At 41.6% G+C, this 25,255-nt stretch overlaps 1 protein-coding gene across 1 annotated transcript in view; it reads right to left on the reverse strand.

Annotated features, from left to right (window-relative positions):
* Positions 1 to 7,090: 7,090 nt before the first annotated feature.
* LOC142100261 (parapinopsin-like) overlaps positions 7,091 to 25,255 on the reverse strand; it is a 34,813-nt gene continuing 16,648 nt past the window's right edge. The window contains exons 2-4 of the mRNA XM_075184192.1: positions 24,543 to 24,871; positions 10,997 to 11,239; positions 7,091 to 7,827 (exon numbers count right to left, since the gene is read on the reverse strand). Coding sequence (XP_075040293.1) covers positions 7,702 to 7,827; positions 10,997 to 11,239; positions 24,543 to 24,871 — 698 coding nt within the window. The 3' untranslated portion in view covers positions 7,091 to 7,701. The remainder of the gene's footprint in view (positions 7,828 to 10,996; positions 11,240 to 24,542; positions 24,872 to 25,255) is intronic.

Here is a 25,255-nt window from a genome sequence, read left to right on the forward strand (position 1 = left end):
TTCTGTTTTCTGTATATGTAATGTACGGCGCTGCGGACCCTATGTGGCGCCTTATAAGTCAAAGATAATAATAATCCTTATCAATGCGATAAGGATTGAAAACTATTTTTAATTTTTTGCGGTGCTTCTTTAATATGCCCTTAAAACTCCACCTATATAAATGCTGAGGATAAAAGGCAATGGCCAATGCCAATAGAGTTGTAATTATAGTACTTATCAACATCACATGGGAAGCTCATTCACGTCTCAAGCTATACATATAGATATCACGGTTAGCCCAATATCATCTCTGCAAACAGCAAAACATTTCTTATATATTATTGAATGTGTATATATATAATCACATGTTTATGCTGTGCTTATTTTTATATACACATTCATTTATATATATTTAGTTGGTTTATTGGGGGAAATAAGAAATGTTCTGCTGTTTCCAGAGGAACCCCGGGCGCTAAAATTTTAAGTTACGACTATGACATTGAACTTGTGATGAGTTTATATAACAGCGTCTCAATACAGCTTTCCGGGGTGGAGTTCTCATTAAACACAGCTATTAACTCTGACTTGCTCAATTTAGATTAGGGGTACACAAACCAAACCTCCTAACTGTCCCGAATTTAGGACTCTGTCCTGCCTGAGGACATGTTTGTCCTGGGGGTGAGACCATTTGGAGAAATCTTCTGTTCACAGCTGTGCTGCAGTGCTAGGAGGGGAAAGAAGGTTTGTAATGGGTACCCTAGTGCATGACAGTGCTAGGCAGCCCTGTGCCCTGCTGCTGAGGATTGTAATGTTTCGGAAGTATGCACAAAGTGTTTAGCTCTAAGGACCACATAGGGTGATCATACACTTTTGAGGGGTCTATAAAATATTAACTTGCTTAAAAATGTAAAATACATAGAATTTACTACAGGAAAAGAAGATCCTCTCCCGTTAGCACTGTGATAGTTCCAGAGTGGACAGAATCATGTGTGAGGCTGCAGTGTGCAGTGCATTCATAAAACAATAAGAGATGTTGGAAGAGGACAATAAAAGAAACAAGAAGAATGAGTGATAACAGACTGATTTTTGTTAATACAAATAGTGCAGGGTATTTAGCTATATAATTAAGAAGTTTTGGGGCATATTTATCAAAGAATGAAAGCCCTATTGCCAGCAATTGTTACGAGCCGCGGCGGTGTCCATAACCTCCGCGGCTCACTCTCCTCTGTGCCTGGCGTCCTGGCCATCTCCTTGATGAGTGGGACGTCACTTCCAGTTTCCGGCCGACCGTTGCCAAGGCAACGGCTAGACGCCAAGCTGTCAAACGCTGCGTCCCGGCGGGGAAACTAGCCGGGCGCGTGCGTATTAGGGAAGAATTTATTATCAGCCTCCTGTGGTTGATTAGTTTAGGCTGGGCTGCTTGGTTTCCATTGGCTGCTCTGGGTATTTAAGGCAGGGAGGACTGGACCTCCCTGTCGGTTATAGTCTTGTTTCCAGTCTTGTGCTGTGCTGACCTGCTGTTGGATTCCTGTCTGCCTGATCTACTGTTGTGACCCTTGCCTGCACCTTGGACCTTGCCTGTTTGCCTATTTCCCTGACCTTTTGGCTTCTATTCTGGACTTCACTGTTTTGCCTGTGACCCTGACCTCTGCTTGGATATGGATTTGCCTGTTTGCTTCGGACCCCTGACCTCGGCCTGCCACTGACCACCCGTTCCAGTCTGGGCTAACGCCCCCGGTTCCATCTGTGCTACAGCCCTTTTGGATGAGCTTTTACTACTCTGAGCTTAAGACCTGGGGGCATCTGAGTACCTATGAGCACATTAAGCTCTACAGGAAAGGCGGCTGCTGAAGGTGAAGATCTCTACTCTAACTGTTCTAAAATCTCATCTTGGTGGTCGTGGGCCCTAACAGCAATAGTGAATTTTTTAAGAAGTTATAACAATTTTTTGTTCTGCCTCTTGTCCTGGGAGGTCGCCCCTATTGCACAGCCCTAGTTTCTGCCCTGCCCTGTGTTTCCAGAGTTCTCAGTTTACGGGTACCAATGTGTCGTGCCACTTTAACCATTGCTTTAACAAACACCAACACTCAAATACATTGCAGAAAATTGCTTGTCATCCAGCATGTTCTGTATTCTAGGTCTATTTCCTCCACACAACAATACACAGTGGGGATTGCGCTATCTTTCTTAGACACACAGACCCGTTTGACAAGAGTGTGAAATGAAGTGCTTTGCTTGCTTTAATCGTAAAGGCTTTCCCAACTTCCTTAAATACCTTCATTCAAGGAAAATTTCAGTGAGCCTGTAATTAGATAAGGCTGCTGAATAGTCTCAACTGAGAGGTGTCTTTAGAAGTTAAGAAAGCCTAGGCAGCAGTTTGGTGGTAGCTGCTGGTTATGCGTTCTGTGATCTTGTTTACAAGCCACTAAGCCACAACAGAACAGCAAATGCAATCTCCGTTTTCTTTTTAATGCTTTCCTTCTGGCTATGCCTATACAGAACAGTAACAGCCTGGACTCAACAGAAAATTCATTTACCCAGGCACAAGCTGCCATCCTTGTAAGCTGTCTGATAACCCAGGAGTGTAAAATACGGCGTGTAATAAGAAGTCCTTGTTGCAAGTTTAGAATCGGCTCTCGGATATGCTGGCGCATCATATTACATGATTGCATGGTTCCAGGAACTGATGAGCCAACAGAATTTTAGTGACCTCAGAGAATGCAAATATTTTCTATGTCCAATTAGTAGGCTATGTATTAATATAACTAGCTTGAAGTAACGAAGGGGAAATAGCTGTTTCATTCAAAAATATTTTTTTATTTTGCATATGAATGTTCAGGGAGTGTTAACACTGTGCAATTTATTTCTTTTTTCTTTTTTTTATAAACGCACCTGTATTTCTGCTGTAAAAAAGTAATTGTTTTAGGTCACACATATCTTTATTACCATTTTATTATAACCTCAGAAAACAAAATATACACAGCAAGTTATAATGGAATATATACTTTACACTGTTATTGACTCATACCCTTCTATAACATTTTGAGATGTAGGTCATCTGCGGTTAAATTGACCTGCTTACTGTAATCCTTCCCCTGATTGTAATCATGAAAGTAATGCAATTAATTTTGGATGTGTGTATTTCTATATACGATAAAGGCACTTTTCTCCCTGCTGTATAAGTAGATTATTATTTTTTTCGGAACAAATTAATATTTGTGAAATGTAGATATTGTTTCAGCTCAGCCACACCATGTTATAAACATTTTTAATTGCTTTTTAGAAAAGATCAAACAAATATATTGAATAAGTTATATTTGTTAAAAACGATAAAACTTTAGGTGATTTATTCTAATTAAAAATGGCAGATAAGGATTTAATATTTAAATGTGTAAAAATAAACTATGTTGAATTATTATCCTGTTTTTAAATTTGGAAGTTAATGTCCCTAATTATTTTCAAAATTGGCATCCGCTAAGTTGCCAGTCAATTTTAATTTATTGTGGGGTATTTTTCCTACAATGTCAGGCAGAATATGGGCACTAGGTTGGATTGTATATTTACCATATTGTTATTATTATCATTTATTTATATAGCACCACTAATTCCGCAGCGCTCTACAGAGAACTCACATCAGTCTCTGCCCCATTGGGGCTTACAGTCTAAATTTCCTAACACATACACACACACACACGTCAATTTGTTAGCAGCCAATTAACCTACCAGTATGTTGTTGGAGGAAACTAGAGCACCCGCAGTAAACCCACACAAACACGAGGAGAACATACAAACTCCTCACAGATGGTCGAGAATTGAACTCATGACCCCAATGGTGTGAGGCAGAAGTGCTAACCACTGAGCCACCGTGCTGGTAGACATGATCTCAGGTAGGGGTATTGCTTAGTTCACCTATCTGATGTTATTGTGCTTTCCAGATGCTAACCCTTGATAATTGCACTAACAACAATAGGAATAGACTTGTGCTCACCATTCTAAAATTTTAAAGCCGCGTTTAAAATAATACAAAACTGCATGGACTATTTCTCAGTTCCAGCACAATAGATTGTGTCGATAAAAGCGAAACACATGTACAGCACATGTTAAACGCATTAAAACATATCAATAAAACATGTCTAAAAAATTTGTTAGTTTTAACTGATTTTCCGAGAACATATATGATGTGAGTGAGTTCTCTGTACAGCGCTGCGGAATTAGTGGCGCTATATAAATAGCTGATGATGATAATGATATATGTGAACAAGCCCTTAAACAACAGAAAACTACCAGTGTTGGCATCACTTGACTGTGTCAATATATCAAATGCATTGCTATCAATTCACTACATGAATAACAAAATCATCCCTTAGGCACGGTGCTTGAGTCTTGGTATCAGGGAATAGCAATAGTCAGTTGTATGAGAAACTGTTATTTAATATAATAATCTACAAACCATTCATACAGGTAAAGAGAAGAGGAAGGTCTATGAGAGTTTTAGATGTATAAGTCGATACCTACCTGTAATAAAAATATATGTATTTTCAACACTGTTTTTTTTTTTTTTTTTGATTCTGCAGCTCCATTTAAATAAATGATGATGCAGATTTAGCTTAGACACCCTGTAGAAATCATTCAGGCATAAAATGATTCATAGAGGTGTTTAAGGGAAAGATGTGGAAAAGAAAATGATGCTAAAAATTCTAAAATAATGAACATTTTTGACATAATAAAACCTCAACATCTGTAGTTTTAAACTACTTTTGCCTTATGGTATCTCTATTGTTACCTGTGAAGATCCTGAATTGAAAAGGGAAAGCAAATGTGGCACAGTTCCAGTAGGGGGAGCCCTTGTCACAGCTGTATTACACAATACTGAATTATATTTCTTTCAGACCAGAACATGGTCTCTGATGAGAATCAGGATCTAAACAATGGACAACTCTCACATGCAAGAACTAGTTTAACTTATTTTGTGTTCTCTTTTCTTATTATGTGTCTCTATTCTTAATTAGTATTACTACCAGTAGTTTTAATACCAAGTCTTGTGGCTGAAAATATTTCAGATCTGCCTTTCTCTCAGTGGGAAAATCTATAAAACCTACAAGTAAAACCTTCTAAACATGCCCAGTAGTCTGAACAACTAGATCTCAACGCACTTCCATAATTAACGCTGTTCCTACACACACAGACATTGGGATCATCATTGGGCCTGTGTTTCATAAATAAGGCTGATCTGACAGGATTGGGTAACGATCACTTGTAAGTGCCTGCATGTACAATAGTCATCCAATTTAGTAGAAAAATGATTACAACAAGGCAACGCAACGCCATTCTATAGCTAACATAGAGGTTGAGTTGGACCTAGCCCTGCCTGTGTACTGTATTGCATACTTGCCAACTCTCCCGAAATGTCCGGGAGACTCCCGAAGTTCAGGTCGTTCTCACAGACTCCTGGGAGAGCAGGCTAGTCTCCCGCATCCCAAACCTGCCTAGACAAAATTACATTTTCGTCGAGGGGAGCGTGGCCAAAATGACGCGTTTGGCCGCACCCCGTCCCCTCCTGCCCACTAGTCACGCCTGTGTCCAGGAATGCACTTGCCGAAAGTATGCTGTATTGCAGTGTCAGACTGGCCCATCTGGCTACTGTGGGTATGCCCTGTGAACCCGCTGCCTGACGTCCTTGACAAGGAAGGGAGGGCAGACCATACAATCAATTTGAAAAAAATAGTTTGTGCTCGCTAGTAATTTAAAACTTTCTAACATCAGCAGGTGACACGGAAGCATGCCAAGGAACTGTCTTTTGACCCCATTCCCTCAAAAGAACAGTCTGTACATACAGGAGTCCCTGCGCCATTGACCGCTGTGGACATCACCTAATGATATTGCAATATGCCTCTCAACCATTCTGAAGTAGGCGGGACAGTCCCTATGTGAGAGCTTTATCCTGCCATCATGATTGGGACAGCTTTGTCCTGCATGGCAGAGCAGTGGTGAATGGGTACAGTACGCAGGTCAATGAAGGTATCTGGAGGAGAGAACGGGGCAGTCTATTGTTTCAAAAGCACTAGTGAGTAACCATACCCCCATTGTGACTAAGTCACACCCCCTTCATGACATTGCCATGCCCCCTGCCCCAATGCCACCTACCCAAAAGATGGGAGGTATGTTGCAAAGCTGTCAATGCTGAGGAGCTGGGACAGGAGAAGCCAGCCGGTAGCACAGAAGAAAGGACAAGCCCATAGAGCCTTATTTTAGTATGTACACTGCCAGGAATCTATTAAAATCTGTGAGATATTAAATAATATTCCCAGTAATTAAATGTCTGCCCCTATTCCTCGCTCCTGCAGAACTCCACAACTCCACAGCCATAAAGTGCCCCATGTACCATGCATCAGGTGTTAAAGAAATAAGAAATAAATGCAGGCTTTTATTTTAGGGGGCGGGGGGGTGACTTAGTGCTTCTCATGCCCCTAAAGAGTCACAACCACACCCCAATGTGGTGTGATCACGCCTCCAACACAATGTGGCCACACCTTGCAGTGTACAAACTGTCCTACATATGTACTTTTCCCCCAAAGTGCAACTGGAGTATGCAAGATGTGACTCATTAAAAGTATAGGACTAGACCTGATCTTCACCAGCTTGGAGCTAGTGCAAAAATCAAATCTATTTTTGTAGTGGAAATGGGCGTGCTCCCCTCTGCATAGCAAAGAACTCCCCTAAAAATGCACCCTCTCCAACCCTTGGTTTTGTATTGCTTTGTAAAATTAAGTGCACCACTTCCTTACTCTGTATTTATTCCAGAAATACCTTCAGCTCTGCCTAGCTCCTCCCACCAGCTTGCACAAACTTCAGCTGCTTCACAAAGGCTGCTATATTCCTTTGTAAACCTATATCCACTGGTAGAAATGTAGGCGCATTTCCGCAAATCAAGATGCACATCACCTCAAAAGAGGATTTTGCTTTCCTGCTAAGTTGCTTGTATTACGGGTAGGAAAACAAACATTTTTTTCTGAGAAATAAAACAACACAATTCACATAATATTCTAATTTCATTTACTTTCAAAACCTTACTTTTTATTGTACATCATTTCTAAATTTTAATATCACGAAATTAAATGCTTTCGTACAATACAATCATCTAATCCTGAGAGAAATATCAATACTAGATATATTTATATACATGTTTAATCATACAATTAAACCAGGGTAGGATTGAAATCGAAATGATTTTAGATTGAATTATACTGAGATTCTGGATGGTATAAGCTTATATATATCATTATGTTCTGTACCTATACAATAAACAATAAATCTACTTGTATCTTTGGTTGAACCCAGCAAAATACTAACATTAGGACTATCATAGTTTGAGTTTTGTTTTAGTAAAGTACTATAGGCAATTCTTAAAGGGTACTCTTGTGTATACTTGCCAACTCTCCCGGAATGTCCGGGAGACTCCCGAAATCCGGGTAGGTCTCCCGGACTCCCAGGAGAGCAGGCAAGTATCCCGCATACGTCAACTTACTCGTCAAAATGATGCGATTTGCAATGAATGAGCTGAGCAATTCCAAAGTTGAGCGACAGATGTCCCGGCGATATGTAAGTGCCAGTACCCTGCTAGATATGGTTGATGTTGGTGATTCCAGGGGAAGGTCCCACACCAAAGTATCATTATTGGGAAGAGATTTAGAAGGGATCATGGTGATGAGCACTATGTACATTTCATGCAGGGGAGACTTGTCCTTTTCGTGAGTTTGAGCTGCTTGTGTTAGTAGTCTCAGGCAAAGATTTATCAATGGCCCACGGGTTCCTCCCACAGCACAGAAAAGGGATAATACATTCCTGGAACTGCAAAGATAATAACAGTTAGTGTGGCCAGGAAAGCTTATACCAAGTAGTAACTTAATGTGTAATATTTCTACACAATCTTCTTAGGGTCATTTAATAACATTGCTCAACGACGACCAAAAACTATATTGACCAATCATACATTTGCTTTCATTGTACCACACAGAGAAAAGTGAATTTCTGATTGATTTCCCGTTGTTCTAGTGCAAATTTGCACCTTTCAGCTATTTTAGTAGATCACTGCCAGTACATCACCATCTATAAATGACGTAGGACCAGATGGCCAATAGGGAAGAGGATGGGGTGCAAAGTACCACGGTCTTGGCCTCCCTTGAGGGTCCAGCATGGAGATTATGTGGGGGCAGATGAGCCACCTCCCCTGAGGTCCTGGGAATCCTCTTGGTAGCCCTACATAGGACAGCTGGCCTGGGGGCTAGCATGGTGCATTGTATATTAAAACCACTTCACATTTTTACAAAAGCAGCTGCTTATGGAAAGGTGTTTAACAGTAGTCAACACCCGCAGACCTGGTCTCTGACCGCATAATTGTAATTATGAATATCTCCTCTTCTGCACCTTTGTGGGATATGAGCTGTCTATTAAAAATTAAAGTGGAAAAGGGCAACATGCGGAGAAATGTTGCATACTAGGTGCAATATCTTTATAAGTGAAAATGGATTGCAGCAGTTACAACAGACTTCTATTTCTAGAAGTAAAAGTGACAAGAGAGGCGAAATGGCACATTAAGTAGGCGTGCAACAATAAAATATGCAATTTCCTAATATGTAGTTATCGTAACCTGTGGGGTCCGCATGCAACCAGTACTGTGTGTTCAGCATGGGGCTTAATTCCCCCCCAAAAAACAATCCCATGCAGAAAGCACTAGGGTTCATCACACACCAGGGGCGGATTAGCAATAGGCCATATCTGATGTTTCCCAGTCAGAGGCTGCCTCAGTAATGAATGAATAAAATTTATTTTCTATTTTTTTCAAGCACTTGGTGAGGTTGCACTATGCGTGTGTGTGTGGGGGGGGGGGGGGAGGGGTTATACCCTAATGAGGCTGTCTCAGTTTATTAGCATTTGGCTGCAGTGCACGGGCGCTGTAGACACTGGGCACACATACACTGGGCACGCATACACTGAGACAGGCACACTTGGGTCGCATACACTGGGACAGACACCCTGGGCACACTTACACTGGTGCATTCACTGGGCACACATAAACAGGGACAGTCACTGGGCACACATATACCGGTACACACCCTGGGCACAGACATACTGGTACAGACACCCTTGGCACACATACACGGGACAGACACTGGGCACACATACTGGTACAGACACTGAACACGCCGACACTGGGCACACATACGCAGGAGCAGACAATGGACAGGCACACATACACTGGGCACACATATATTTGTACAGACACTGGGCACACACATACTGGTACAGACACACTGAGCACACATACACTGGACACATACTAGGCACACATACATAGGGACAGACACTGGGCACACATATACTGGTACAAACACTGGGCACGCGACACTGGGCACACACACCCTGGGCACACATACACTGGACACACACTAGGCACACATACATAGGGACGGACACTGGGCATACATACACTGGGCACACATATACTGGTACAGACACTGGGCATACAAACACTGGTAACACATACACTGGGCACGCATATACAGGGACAGACACCCTGGGCACACAAACACTGGACACACACTAGGCACACATATACTGGTACAGACACTGGGCACGCGACACTGGAAACACATACACTGGGCATGCATAATAGTCTTTTGATACAATTGAAGGAGGTAATGATGGGGTTAATGAATATAAATAGAATTAATTGATGACATCAGCATTAATACATTTTCAAGGTGTCTGTGGATCTTGGTAGTACCACAAGTGCCAGTGTACTCATGACAGCCAGAAATTCTTAGGGTGCAGGGTCTCTTTTGGTGGTCCAACAAGTAGCCCACGCAATGGTGGAACTACCATTGGTGCAGCAGGTGCCGTGCAGCAGGGCCCATGGAGATAATGGGTCCCTATGGATGGGGAACTAGCGAGCTGTGGTCCCCGGTTCCCTCCTCACCGCTTCCCTGCACCGGGACTCACAGCTCGCTAGTTCCGCCTCTGAGTCCACGGGTTAATAAAATAATAACCCCTCACACAACGTTGAGAGCATGCTCCTTTCAGAGACCCGTCGTCAATAACTGAGGTACAGCATTGCTTGTATATTTATACAGTTGGGCATTTCCTATACTGTGAGGTCAGGGAAAGCTATTATCTGTGGGATCATGACTAAATGCCTCAAAATTAAAATCCCTTCTAAATGTGCTGAGACCGCAGTGCCACAGGCCCAGGTTGGCCTGTGTTAGCCAGCTACCTTCCCACTCACCTCAAGAGCAGATTCTGGGTTTCATGCATAGCAGAACAGTTATCTCACAATATAATGATAGTCATCCCTTGAACCAAGTTTTTATTGCCACCTACAGAAGCGGAGTGAGTGTACCCTGCCCTTCAAGTCAAGCTGTTTGAAGAGTACTTACATTAGAAACAGAACAAGAAAGTAGACTTGCGATCCCTAAGCCAAGCTGTTGGGGGTGTGAAGAACACACAAAGAGTGAGACAAAGTAATATTCCATTAGAGCGATCCTGCTCTCCCCGGGCCAAGCTAGCCATTCTATTTATTTGTGTATCTGAGATGGGTGATGTTGTGGAAAAGAAACTTTTTCATGCAGCTTGGCCCAGGGAAATGTGGAATAAGGGGAATATTCTGCAGAATTCATCCCTACTTATTTCTTTGACATATAGACCAACCATGAAATCTCTTCTCCTAGGTGCAAGTCTGAGAACCTTTATACTTGAATGCAGGTGACTACTGAAAACAGATTTGAGAAATACTGATCTAGCATATAGTATTATCCAATGTTATCAATTTCAACATAAAATACCATACCTGCCAACTGTGGCAATTGGACTCTGGTCTAATGGAAAGGGGCATGGTCTCATAATAAATGGGTATGGTTTGGGTGATCTGGAGCATGGCCTAATTTTCCTTGATTTTCCAATTGGGAATGTTGGCAGGTATAAATAATCCTACTTTCCTGCTGACCTTCATTTGTACCCTTACCTGCTTGTTCATAAATATGTAAATAATTGGATTATAGACAGTGCTGGTTTTGGTCAAGTACATTGGCACAGTGGCTATAACCGGGTCAATATACATGCCAGGATTTGCCACAACCATCATTGCAAAGGCTGCATATGGGAGCCAGCAGATGAGAAATGCCATAACCATCACTAGGACCATGCGAGAGACCTGGACCTCAGCCTTGCTGGTAGTTCCTCCTTCTGCTACCCCGAGCTTTGCCACCTAGAGAGAAAGCACAACATATTTTTCTATTTTGGAATGGAAATATCATGAAACATTAAAATTTGTATAGATCAAAATAATTAATTTTACTGAGTTTAATATATACCTTGCACCAGCCACACTTTCCCCTCCTGCGGATTCACTGCCTTATCTATCAAATTGCTTAGATTGCAAGCTCAGTTGGTAAGGTCTTCTTTCTGCTATATGTTGGTGTCATGGCCCCTTTATTGTACAGCATTTAATAATATGTTAGCGTTTTAGAAATAAATTATAATATTATTGTTATTATTATTATTACTACTATTATTATTACTATTATTAATAATGATGCCTCCCTCTCTGATATGGAATACCCACTGTTTTCAACCTTTGCTGTGTGCCACTGAAATTATTCGGTGCAAACTGTATAAATGGCAGATCCACTTTTCCTACTTTAATATCCTCCCCTCTTCCCCCCAAAAAGAAAAACTATGGTAAGAAAGAATCTTAAACATCCACAAGTAGAATACAGACTTTTCTTAATAATAACAAAACAATGTGACCAAATCCATTCCATTGCTGAAATATTTAATTATTCTTCCCCATTTTTCTTTATGTATTTAATTTATTTAAAGTAAGCAATTTTACATTTTGCTGCAAATTCAAAAGTTGTTTTCATGTGTTGGCTAAATATATATTATTATTATTATTATTATTATTATTATTATTATTATTATTATTATTATTATAATTTATTTGTTAGGCGCCACAAGATTTCCGCAGTGCCGTACACAGTACAAATATATTAATATTATACTCTGCATTTATGGTACATTTCAAAAGACTATGAATATGACATATATAAAGATATACATTATTTTAATAGTGAGAGATAAATGCTAGAACTATTTCTAACAATTGCAAGGGGGAAGTGGAGGCAGCTATAAAGGAGGGAGATAAATGACAGTGGGATCAAAGTGAAAACATCTGCCTGCCTTAATCAGCTTCTGTACTAAGCAGTAACTAGAGAATGAGAGAAACAAAGAAGAATACGCTCATAAAATGGATAAAATGCCATTTATTTATTTAATTTGGCAGGACTTGGGGAAAAGTAGTAAAGATTATTTTTGGTTTTATTTGCCCAGTCCATTAATTTCCCATAGATCTGATTAGAACATGACTATAGGAGGGCAGTAGTACTGAAGAAACGGAGATGTCCAGTGAAGATACTGGTTTTTCTGGCCCAATTCTACCCACTTATTTCTAGATGGCCACCCAAGGGTGCCTTCCTAGGTCAGGGAAGCCTACCCAGTACCTTCTAAGGTTTTTAGCAGTCACTCGGGCAATTAGAAAGTAAAGTAATACATTTATTGTAATAAAAACAAACACTAGAATATTATGTACACACAGTAAATAAATGCCATGAAGGTTTACCACATCATCTGACCCTTACTCCACTAGCTTAAGGAGTTACAGTCACCTGGCTGTCCAGACTTGACAACCCATGGATCTACCAATGTATGGCTCCTTATATGTAGGGTCAAATTTACACAGTGTTTCTCCCTCCCTGGGCAAACCCATTGGTGGGTGCTGTATCAGGGGGAACTGGAGGGGGAGTGGAGATGAGCTCCCCTGCTGGGCTCTAGACAAAATGTCTGAACTAGTCACGTTGAGAACAATGGATACTAATTGGCCTTCCCCCTCACCTGTATCCTGCAATCTAATCCTTACCCATAACCCGCCTGGCTTCACTTTAAGGATAATGAATAACAACCTCACTGCCACATCATCAATATACAATACACAATATACATATTTACAATGAGCTACAATGTCCCCTTATCCACATGTAATTAGACACTGCACTTGTACTCTCTTGGGCTGGGGAACAAAAGCAAGGGCTATAAAAAGTACCTGCTATAATCCACATTTTGTGAGAAACGAGGGACAGGCTGGTTAGGATGATATTAATACCTTTTTTCACCACATGTCCTCACAACAAGATGAGCAGGGGCACGCTGGGCTTGGTGGCAGGGGGGCATCTGCCCCCCAGGCCGGTCCCATAGTGGGCTACCTTGGACTGGGTCACCTGCATTTTTTTTCCTTTAAAATGTTCCTAATAGGCGGAGTCGACTCTTGCATCTCGGGCTAATATTTGCCAGCCCTCCCCTGAAGATGAAGTTCTTAGTTTCAGGGATTTGGGAGGACCCATATTTGCTACATCTTGAGTGGTACTTTTGACTGTACTTCCCCCTTTAGCTACATTCATTATACATATTTCCATGAAATTCAAAACGGACAAGTAAATAGAAACAATACAATATAATGATATCATCCTTCAAATCCAAGATCTACAACATATTCTAAAATATACTGAAAAGGAATAACATAAAACAAAATGCAGAATTAAAAAATAAACACTAATGTACTTATTAAATTAATTACTTTCCACACTATAATTACATATTTTCAGTACCGGCAGCAACTACTAATGGTCTTGGAGTAATTATCTCCCTTCAGTTGCCATTCATTTACATACTCTAATAAAGCTGGATGATTGGATTAGATTAAAAGAATTTCGGAGTTGGTTCACAGTTATGTTTCACCTCGGGAAATGTTTAAATGGAAACTATTATAACAAGTGTAGCCCTGATAGCCCTCCCCTGGCACCAGCTAAGTGCTTCCATAACACAGACTTGTATGAAGCCAGCATCCAGTCGCTTACGTTTCTTAAAGAGACATGGATTAATGTTCATAATAGAGGAAAATAGGATAAATGTTACTGAGATCTCATGTCACTGCCATGTAAAAACACATGGGGGTATATTTACTAAACTGCGGGTTTGAAAAAGCGGAGATGTTGCCTATAGCACCCAATCAGATTCTAGCTGTCATTTTGTAGAATGTACTAAATAAATGACAGCTAGAATCTGATTGGTTGCTATAGGCAACATCTCCACTTTTTCATACCCGCAGTTTAGTAAATCTAGCCCATGGATGTCAACAAAAAATGGTACAATTGCGAGTTAAATAATAATTTATTAGAGTAAATATTTCACTCACAATATTGAGTATTATTAGTGTCATTTATTTTAATATTGTAATAAATTAACCTATGCTTATGTATATATCTTGTACTTCCTGTATTAACTTTAATAATGACTCTGCTATTGCTGAACACTCTACTACCTACCTGCATATATTCCATACACCTGTGCAGCTCTGGTAATTGCTTTCTTTTGAGAATATTTCAATTTTATGCTGTGTTAAATCCACCCGTAGTCATGTTGAATTTGTTTTCAGTTGTAGCTATTTCTTTTAAACCCCCCCAAATATTTGCACATATTGTAGAGGAGGCATTGTCTCTCCTTACTTGTCTGAATAGCTTTGGTTAATCAGAAAACTAATTAGAAATTGCTCACTGCATGTATCTAAATGCTGGAATATTTTTGTCCATTCCACAACATTAGTCACTAAGGCTCATTTACAAATAGTACAAAACTGCACACCCACAGCAGAAATGCTCCTTATATCACACACCTACTATGTTCACATACAGAGGCAAATGTGTGGATGTATGCAGGGCTGCCATCAGAAACTGTGGGGTCGAGAACAAGTGAAACAGGCAAGGACACCCTTGTCCCATACCCCCAACATGCCCATCACTTGATCCACAATTGCACCATATGCCACTCAGACCTCCCACATGTACACATGCCACGCAGACATTACAATATGCTCCCCAGACCTCCCCACATGCTCCCCAGACCCCCCTTACAAGCCCATCACACCTCCCCACATGCTCCTTTCATGATTTCAGACCTCCCCACATGCCCCTCAGACCTCACCGCATGCTCCCCAGACCTCAACATACTCCCCTTACATGCCTATCAGACCTCCTCACTACTGGAGATATGGGTGAGATGGAGAAAGTGTAGAATCTAGAATAAAAAGTACATGAATCTTATATATAAAGTATCAATGTCTCTGTAACAGTAGATATCTTTGTACAGGTTGAATAGGAGTTGTAGTTCCAATCTTAAAGCTAGAGTATGGAGAGTCTTTTTTGGTGGCAAGCAGTATGTTCAACTGTAGATATACTCTTCCTTTCAGTGTATATGAGAGGAGTAGTCCCATAGGTTGTAAGTGCTATTAAGTGTATGGGTAGAATTAGGATGAGGGGAGGCATAGTCCCAGCATTCTACAGCAAAGCTATGCAATACCTCTGTCTCAAACAGTATATCACATGGGCAAATAGCTCTGGGTGTAGTGCAGTGCGGTGTTAGTGAGGTCACTCACACATGCGGAGGGCACTGGCCAAGTCTGGAAACTTAGAGTGTTCTCTGAACATTAATCAAAGACTTGGAATATACACCAGTAAAATTTCCTTACCATAAGGCAAAATACATGGGGTAGCAGCAATATCAACGGCAAGAATCTGAAACAATGGCAAAAAAAGAGGAAAATCAACAAACACTTGGAGCACTCCTAGGGCTAAATGTATCAAGCTGAGAGTTTTCCGGCAGGTTTGAAAAGTGGATATGTTGCCTATAGCAACCAATCAGATTCTAGCTATCATTTTGTAGAATGTACTAAATAGATGATAGCTAGAATCTTACTGTTTTTTTCAAACCTGCCGGAAAACTCTCAGCTTGATACATTTACCCCCAGGGGTAAATTTCTGGGTTTGGTCTGGACTCTCTGTACCTCTGGTCTGGTAGTGAATCTTTTCTGTTCCTCTGGGCTGGAATCTGGCTCTCTCTCTTTTCCACTGGGCTGGACCTGGACTACACCTACTTATCTGGCTGCTTGCTCAGGACTGTGAGGATCTGCTGCAATACTAGTTACAGATATCTGTTTGTAGTACACCATCAACAAATTATATTTGCAATCAGCACTTTATTAAAGGTCAAGCCAATTAGGGCAGACATCACTTATATGCAGACTTTAGAAGGCTCTACAATGCTTTGCATAAGAAAAGTTGGATTTTTTTTTATCTGCAGGTGCTTCAAAGAGTGTTGTTAGCCTGTTTATCAACTTTGGCTTTGTCCCACATAATTTTAAATCCTCCAGCCCATTGAAATTTACTTTGTCCCTCATGACCCATCCTCTCAGGTTAAAGCAGCCTGGCCATAAATGGTTTATCTCAGATTTCTACCCCAGCCAAGTGCTTCTCTCCTGGTAGCAACTAGCACAATGACAAGGACCATTTGGCAAGTTAATCTCTGGCTATGGTAGATTCCCTATTGTGATTTGTACTTCCTGCTCATAGTCTTGCAGCTACAGCTAGCAATCTTGCAGCTCTTCCTGATAGATTGGCAACTTTGATGACTAGACTTGCAGCCATGTCTGCAAGGATTGCAGCTCTGTCTGTCAATGGGGCAACTCGTTCTGTAAAACTGGTGGTTCTGTCTATAGGGTGTAAAACCCTACTAATCTCTTAGTCTATAAAAATGATTTACTCTATCTACTCTTTTCAAGACACTCATGTACACGGTACTCACATTGGCTGTATGTTCTGTCTTCCACAGAAGTTTCAGTAGCTAAGAGGTGTGCAGGCTCTCTGCTTCTCTAACCAGCTTTAGGACTCTCAAATATGCACAGCGTGTTTCTCTCTCTTCTGCAGGCTCAGCAGCTGGGAATATACTTGCATCTGTGGAAGTATGGCTCCCTAGGGTATGGCTTCCTTCCTTTCTGGTGCCAAAAGCCTCTATTTCAGCAAGCTGTGATGTCATTTCCTGGCTTCATACAGCTTGGGCATGTTGGGATACTTTCTAGCACCCAAGTCTCCATTATACTGCTCCTTACTCCTCCCATTATGTCGATCAACTCCTGGGACTATCAGGAGAGATCTGGGACCGGGGGTTATACATAAATTAAGACAATATTGATGTCGCCCTCTGTCATGATTAATTTAAGAAATAAATGCAATTAAACAGAACAGTATTTTTGATGAAATATAAAAAAATCAATTAATGAATTGGGTGGTCCTTAAGTGATATTAGGTTGGACTTTAATGTCTGCATATGTTCATCTACAAACTTGCAGTAGATTTTCTGTGGGCAGCTGCCAGAACTGGAAAGTAGAAGCCCAGCTTGAAAATGCACTAGCCAGACAAGTAGATGCACTTAAATAAAGGCGCATCGCCGGTCAGCAGTATTTGAGATTTTTAAATAAGTCATATTGACTTTAACTATTTATTAGTCAGGCCAGTTTTGAACGATATATGCTGCAACAGACTTTTAATTATACTTCCTTCACATGTTTACAAATAATAGAGCAAAGGATTTACATTGTTCTTCACTTGTGTTTGCTCTTAGTGTATAATAAGCAACACCACTCGTTTTGGGAGTGCTCGTCAATACACTTCTCTGCAAGTTGAGGACAAGATTTTAAAACTGATTTCAGTCAGTATGAAAAACTAGTTTACCAATTCACCTGAATGTAAATACATGACATTTTAAAATAAGTGTTTTCAGTTTTTGAGTTTAGTTACACTTTAAGTACATATTTCATAAGTATAGTTCAGAGCAGAATTGAAGAGGAAAAGAAGAGGCCAGAAGACTCACTCTGTAATCTTCATGAACAAGTAATTATTACCTTCCGTTAACATTCAGTTCTTTGCCCACATTCTGTCAGGTTTTGCTCTTTGCTTCTCTCTGCCACAGTTTACCTATTATGCTGTTTTTTCTGACTTTGTTCTTTTTCTTTTCCTAAAACCAGTAACTCTTAACTGGCTATGAATTTCCTGGTTATCCCTGAAAAGTCTTGGCTGACCTGGAATTTCCCGTTGTTGCTATACTTTGTACGGAAGGGAGTGTATCTGGGGCGGTGAAGGTTCATGGTGGAAATCCATAAATGTAGCCACATGAGTCAGTTGCTTCTAAATACAACCTTTTGTGTTGTGACGCAAGATACTGAATGAGCTGCATGTGGTGGAGAATGCATACTTATGGGGTTTTGTGGTTTCCACAAAGCCTCTATCCTCCAGCAAAACAACCTGCTTTATACACATACTCAGTGGTGCCGGTTAATCAGCATCATCCTAAATCTTCAAAAGGATGCCTTTTGCGCTGTCCAGGTGGATTTTATTTCTTACAATGAAATAGAACCCATTGGAATGTACAAACGGAACACATGCAATAAAAACAGTCAGGATTAATTATTTAAGATGTGTATAACCACTGGACCCAGTGGTTACCTGTCTAGGAGGACTTGGTCTCAGGAGCTGAGCAACAGGGCAGGAGCCAATATATCTTATCACATTCTTTGAGGTCATTCGCTATAACTCCTGCATCATGTCTGTCTTCTCTTCCTTAGCCTCCCTGAAACTTCTTCAGCTAAATTGTAAGCCTGTCTTTACTCCTCCATCAGTAGTTGAATATTCTGGAGGTATGAAACATCATGAGGGTCCCTCACTGTTACTTCAAAGCATACATCGACCCGCAATCTGGCTTCTTGTACAAAAATAAGATGGTACAATGAATATCCAGTGAATCACTCTCATTGCAGATTTTCCAGTGGGTGGTAGGAAGTGGTTCTTGACTTCCGATCTACACACCTTGCAAAGGATCAATCTCTTGGATCAATCTACTCTCAAAGTTTCTTCCTTGGTCAGAATAGATGTGAACTGCCCACAGTCTACAAAGAATTTCTCCTACAACATTTTAGCAGCAATGTAGAAATATCCTTTTGATGGACATATCAGCTGAGAGATCCTCAGCTCTATAAATATGCAAACGTTATCAAGTCTAGTAATAATTATTTGTGTGTAAATATTTATTTGTTTACTCATGGAGCAAGTTGTGTTGCAAATAAATTTCTGTAAAAATAAAATATTTGTTATATTGGAATCTTAACAACAATCATATGCATATATGTTTGTGCTTATCAGTGAATTGGCCAGGCACTACTAGCACACTGTTGATGTTACACTTGTCTGGAACAATGGACATGAAATCTATGCACACCAACTCAAATGGTCCACTACTGGGGATGTTGACAGATGTGCAGGTTTTGTTAGCAGACTCTTGCATCACATTCCTGAGTTAGCTTCCATGCAAGGTCAATAGAATCTGTCAGTGACTAGACCTGGGGTTTTGTCAACACCTACATGTCTATGCTAGTCATAAAGAGCTCTCAATATCAACTTGCAGTACTTGGAAGGAAGGTAACCATGCTTTCTCTTTGTCTCTTGGAAGAGTAGGCCTCTGCCCACCTCCAAGTAGTCCTGTTGGTGGGCTAACAGTTTGGCTTCTTCTGTTGCCAAGCCACCCTTTCTTTTACAGCTACCTCTCTGCTCCTATTGATGAGTCTTCTTGCTGGTATCTTACTGGTTATTCATGTCCCAGCTGAGGCAGGTATTCCATGTCTAGTGCTTTCTCAGATGCTCCCAAAGAGTCAAGGCATTCCTATGGTATGGTTTTCACAACTTAATCTAGGTGACATATGCCTTTCACATCTGAGGCTGGAACCTAAATCCACTCCTCTGTATCTTCCTTGACTTGGCGATGCTCTCTGGAGCAATTCTCTCCTCCCACCTTCCAGCACTAATTATCTCAGGAGATTTATATCTATCGCTAAGCCTCAGCATGGTAAGCAGTTTGGCTGTCTGGTGTCCCTTGGATCAGTTTGAACAGTTCATACTCACGCCGTGTACTTCTGGTCTAGGATTCATCAATTTGGATGTCTTTAGCAGATGCTTCCAAGTGTACAAGATCCCAATATGAGTCTCTGACCACTGGGTAATGGATAAATGCACCACAGAGCGGATTTGCCATTCAGTGCTGGCCCACTTCTTCAGCAGATATTTCTCCTTTGCCACCATTCGGTACTGGAGTTTGTCAAGACAGTTTTAATCTGATTCCTTCTCCCAAGGCTATTGGCAAGTAGTTCTCAGCTGATATAACATGGATCCATATTGTCACGGGCACTAGGAGTCTTTACCCAGGGATCACCAGATGGTAGGCTTACCAGAGCAATGTAGATGGTAATCGAATACTCTGGTAGCTAGGTGATCACGGAACATGAAATGATGGCCGATGAGATGCTCAGGAAAGTCTATGACTAGCAACACTGGTAATAATGAGGTAATAATACACAAGGAACTGTATGGACAAGGACACGTGAAGATAGTCAGTGGTCTGCGATAGCAAGTTGTACCACTGCTATAGGGAGGAGGAATGTCCAACAGAATCAAGGAGGTGATGAGAGTCAGCGGTCTGCGGGTAGCAAGTTGTACCGCTGTCTGAGTGAAGGAATGGAATCCAAGTGGAGGTATCCGGGTAGTCAGTGGTCTGCGGCAGCAAGTTGTACCACTGCTATGTGAGAGGATGATGGAACAGGTGATAACGGAAACAGGGATCAGTGGTCTGACATCAGCAAGTTGTACCACTGAATATATATGTGAGGAGGTGCACAGGGGAAGACTGCAACACAGGATATACACAGGCACCTTATACACGATCCACTGTAATATGCACAATATAGATATACATATAGATATAAATGACTGAGCAGGTCTGCAATCTAGAAAGTCTCTTGAAGTAGTCCAGCACAATAATAACACAGTCAATGATGGCAATAGACTCAGCGGATAGCAGACTCCAGAGAGAACCAAACACAGTCCAGCAAGATATGCAATACACAGCACAGTCAATGAGAAGTATGCATACCGTGGTTCAGCAGTAGCAGTCAGATGGGATAGCAGCGTTACCTGAGCGGCGGGAGGCCGCCTGGATAGAAAGTCCCTGGATAGGTGAGGCAGCGGTCTAGCAGGTGCAGCGCACAGGTGAGTAGACCAACAGGGACACGAATTCACAGGAGTCAGCAACACGTGGAACTGGACTCATAGGAGACCCAGGAGAATGGAGATGATCCAGCAGAGGGTAGTAGATGAGATACAAATCAAATGCTGACAGGAGGGTAGAGACCAGTGGAACACGTGAAGGCGTGGAGAGTGGATCAGCAGGAGATGGAGGATAGCGCTGACCACAGCAGCAGGACTCAGCGGCACACGGAGGTAACCAGTAGCAACCACAGGAACCAACAGCGATGGGAAACAGGAGTGCAGCGCAGGGCAGGAGCTGTTGATCATGAAGTGTAGCAGATGGTAATGAAAGCGGCAGGCTTGAGGAAGTCACAGCAAAGATGAGATGAGACTGTAGTGCACGGAGGCAGCGGATAGTAATCAGCTGGCAGTCACGATGTTGAACACAGGCGAGTTGAAAGCAGGAGACTGTAGTGCACGAAGGCAGCGGATAGTATACAGCTGGCAGTCACGATGATGAACACAGGCGAGCTGCAAGCAGGAGACTGTAGTGCACGGAGGCAGCGGATAGTAATCAGCTGGCAGTCACGATGTTGAACACAGGCGAGTTGCCAGCAGGAGACTGTAGTGCACGGAGGCAGCGGATAGGAATCAGCAAACAGACTTGATGAGAAGCAGGTGAGTGAAGTAAAAGCTGGAGTGCACGGAGGCAGCGGATAGCAATGAGCAAACAGTCACATAGATGTAAAGTAACGTAGAAGTGGTTTAGAAGACTGTAGTGCACGGAGGCAGCGAATAGGAATCAGCAAACAGTCATGATGATACAGTTGATGGTAGAAGTGGTATGGAGCCACAGTAGTAGAAATGGTTTGGAAACCACAGGAATCAGCAGCGCTGAATACACGAGTAATACAGGAACACCTTCAGAGACTCATGAGGAATGAGACTCCAAGATCAGGCTACGTGGTGTTGACCACAGGTGCTTAATATAGGGAGTGTTGCCTGATCTGCCAATTGAGTTAAAGGGGTATACACTGAAGTATAGAAAAGGGCTGCGCATGCGCAGACCCTCAGGATGGTGGACGGCCACGGTTCCTAAAAGTCCGGGAAGAGGCACTCACGGTCCGGTGAGTGACACATATGTATCCTTGAGGCCTCTACATAGTCCTGTGCTCTGACATGTAGATTACTTCACCAGGCAGACTGCATTATCTTCATGGGAGCACCCTTCAGACTCTTTCCAATTCTCTGCTGCTTGGCTGCTTCTGAACGTTGCCTTTCCTCCAAGTACTCAATAGCAGTGTTCCTCCACAATTTATATCCCTCTTCTCTAACTGGCACATGTTTTATCCCTGAGAATGTATGTAGGCACGTATAGCCTTCATCACTTGGATAACTCCTAGGTGATTCACCAATTAGCTTATCGCCATCTGGAAAGGTTAGCTTTGGCTTGAGCTGTCCCGATTCCTAGGGTGGAAGGCAATTCTTGTCTTGATCGATGTGGTGTTGGGTTCAGATTCTGAGGGTCCCCACAACAGCACTTCTGAGCAACATCACCTACATACGGTCTCCCCACTCACTTGGGGTGTTTAGAAGGACAGGTAGGCATTCTCTAGCAGTAGAGCGGTTGGATCTCCTGGTCCTATCTCTGTGCATTCACTGCGAATCATTTGGCTACATATTTCACTTGAAGCATCTGTATGACATGATCATCTGGCATGTCTCCCAGACCTACTTGTATCCTAACACTTTGCAATAAATCTGTCATCACACCAGGCCTGGGCCTCCTCATTCATTAGTTCGGACTTCTTGATAGCATACGCAAATTCCTGAGCAGCTACTTTGCTCCCAGCAGTGCCTCCGCTGTAAGACTACGCAGCCAGGTACCACAGTACCCGTAGGGGAGATGGATGTTATATTTCATGGTTAGGGCAATCTTACCAGTGCTTTCACTCGAGTCATGTTCTCTGTCTTGGCTTACAGCTCTTTGCAAGGTCTTCCAGGGTTTGACTCAGGGAAACCCATGCCCGACTCCCTAACAAAAGACTTATGATAATTCACACAAACTCACCAGGAAAGGGGATAAAGCCACTTGGCTCATGTGATTAGAGGTGACCTCAAAGTCTAAAGGCTTCCCCAAGTAGACTGTAATTCCGCCTTATGGAGCAATGTCATCGCATTAGTGAAAATGAGCATGAACTTGGTTATAGTGTTCAAGATTGATTTAACTGGTGGCAATTGTCAGGTAATAGTGGGTGTCAGGTGACATACATTTTAAGCAAGCATCGCCATCCTTCTGCACACCCCAAGTGCCCAATTACATCCTACTGCGTATAATGGACACCCCGAAACACCCAATACTACCAATCTGCCAGTGATACTGCTCCACCAACTCCATTGTAAGTGAGGACTCCTGCAAACACGTATGTGAGTCTATACACTTGTGGTATCCATGTAACTCAGTGCTGTATGTGGTTTCACAATTTGTTGGGTTTTATGCTCCGTATGTGGGGTTTGTGTGACATGTTTAGCCGCAGGTAACGTTTTTTGTAGATTTTTGGCAAAAGTAGAGTATGTTGTGGAAAAAATAAGTATATAAATTATAAAAACTTGAAAATTACTATAATTCTCATGTTTTTCTAGTTACAGGAAATATGGGCTTTAGTGGTAATAAAACAATTATTCATTGTTAATTTCTGATATTCTTCTGTGGGTCTTGTTGGTATTTTTGGACACTTATGTACATAAGTCCTGTTGAGACTGAGTTCTGCAGTGGTCACAAATGTTATGGGGGCTACACATATATAAATTACCAACATACTTGGGAGCTTGTTCAAATTGAATATAGTTTTAATCTCTTGATTTAATTTGTTGAAATATTCCATCCATATTTATGACCAGACATGAAATTCAGTTCAAAGGGTGATGCAAAGTAATAGCTAAACTCGTCCTGAAAATAAATCCTATTAAAGTGTTTACAGGAAAGAGGCAGGTTAATTGTGTGGCTGCTATCAAATTGACCTTAGGGCTAGATTTACTAAACTGCAGGTTTGAAAAAGTGGAGATGTTGCCTAGAGCAACCAATCAGATTCTAGCTGTCATTTATTTAGTGCACTCTACAAAATGACAGCTAGAATCTGATTGGTTGCTATAGGCAACATCTCCACTTTTTCAAATCCGCAGTTCAGTAAATCTAGCCCTTAGTCTCTCTCTCTCTCTGTCTATGTGTGTGTGTGTGTGTGTGTGTGTGTTTTAGGGAATTTAGACTGTAAGCTCCTATGGGGCATGAACTGATGTGAGTGAGTTCTCTGTACAGCGCTGCAGAATTTTTGGCGCTATATAAATAGCTGATGATGATGATGATGATGCGGCCTAAAGCAATGTACATCAACACCTTGAGAATCAGTTTTGCACTGCCAGTGAGATTTTTTTGCTGCAACTTGGGCATTCAAAAGGTTACATTTTTGTTTTGTTCAAAAAAGAAAAAAGAAAGAAAATATAACGGAGACACTAAACAGAATGATTTAAAACTCAACCCTTGAAGGGTATGGTTACCTGCCGCAGAGTCCACAAAAGATATCCATAGGAGACCAGGATGGTAAGAAACGGGATTGCGAAGCAGAAGGAGAAGAAGCTTATGATGTAGGACATATTCACAGGGTCAGTGCTGTACCAGTCAGGGGCACAGGATGTCTGAACACCTTCCAGCTGATAGCTGCCCCAACCAAAAAGCGGTGGCGTGTTCCATATGAGTGACCAGATCCAGGACACTGCTATACCAGCCAGGGCCTGCCTTGGGGTGAATGTTAAGGTCCCCATGGGTTTACATACCACAAACACACGGTCCACAGCTATAACTGCGATTGTGCACAGAGCTGCAATTCCTGCAACAAAGCAAATCTGCATTAGTGATGTCTGCTAGTTACGTATTTATTACTTTAGATGTAGTCATGCTAATTATAGCACCTTTGTTAAATTATTATTATTTTCTGTTTATTTATAAATAGACAACACATTGCAAAGCACTGTACATTGAGGAGATTATGACATGACATAACTTATATATAATAACATAAAATAGAGGGTAAAGGTGGGGTATCATCATCATTTCTTTATATAGCGCCATTTGAAAGACCTAATATACAGAGCTGGGTGACCACAAGGCACCAGTCTGTCAGTTTGCTAGTTGCTTCCAGGAGAGGACAACTTGGCTGGGATAGATATCAGAGACACGCCATGTTCGACCAAGCCAATTAGACATGAGACGA

This window comes from Mixophyes fleayi, chromosome 8 (genome assembly GCF_038048845.1).
Source record: "Mixophyes fleayi isolate aMixFle1 chromosome 8, aMixFle1.hap1, whole genome shotgun sequence".
NCBI classification, from domain to species: Eukaryota; Metazoa; Chordata; class Amphibia; order Anura; family Limnodynastidae; genus Mixophyes; species Mixophyes fleayi.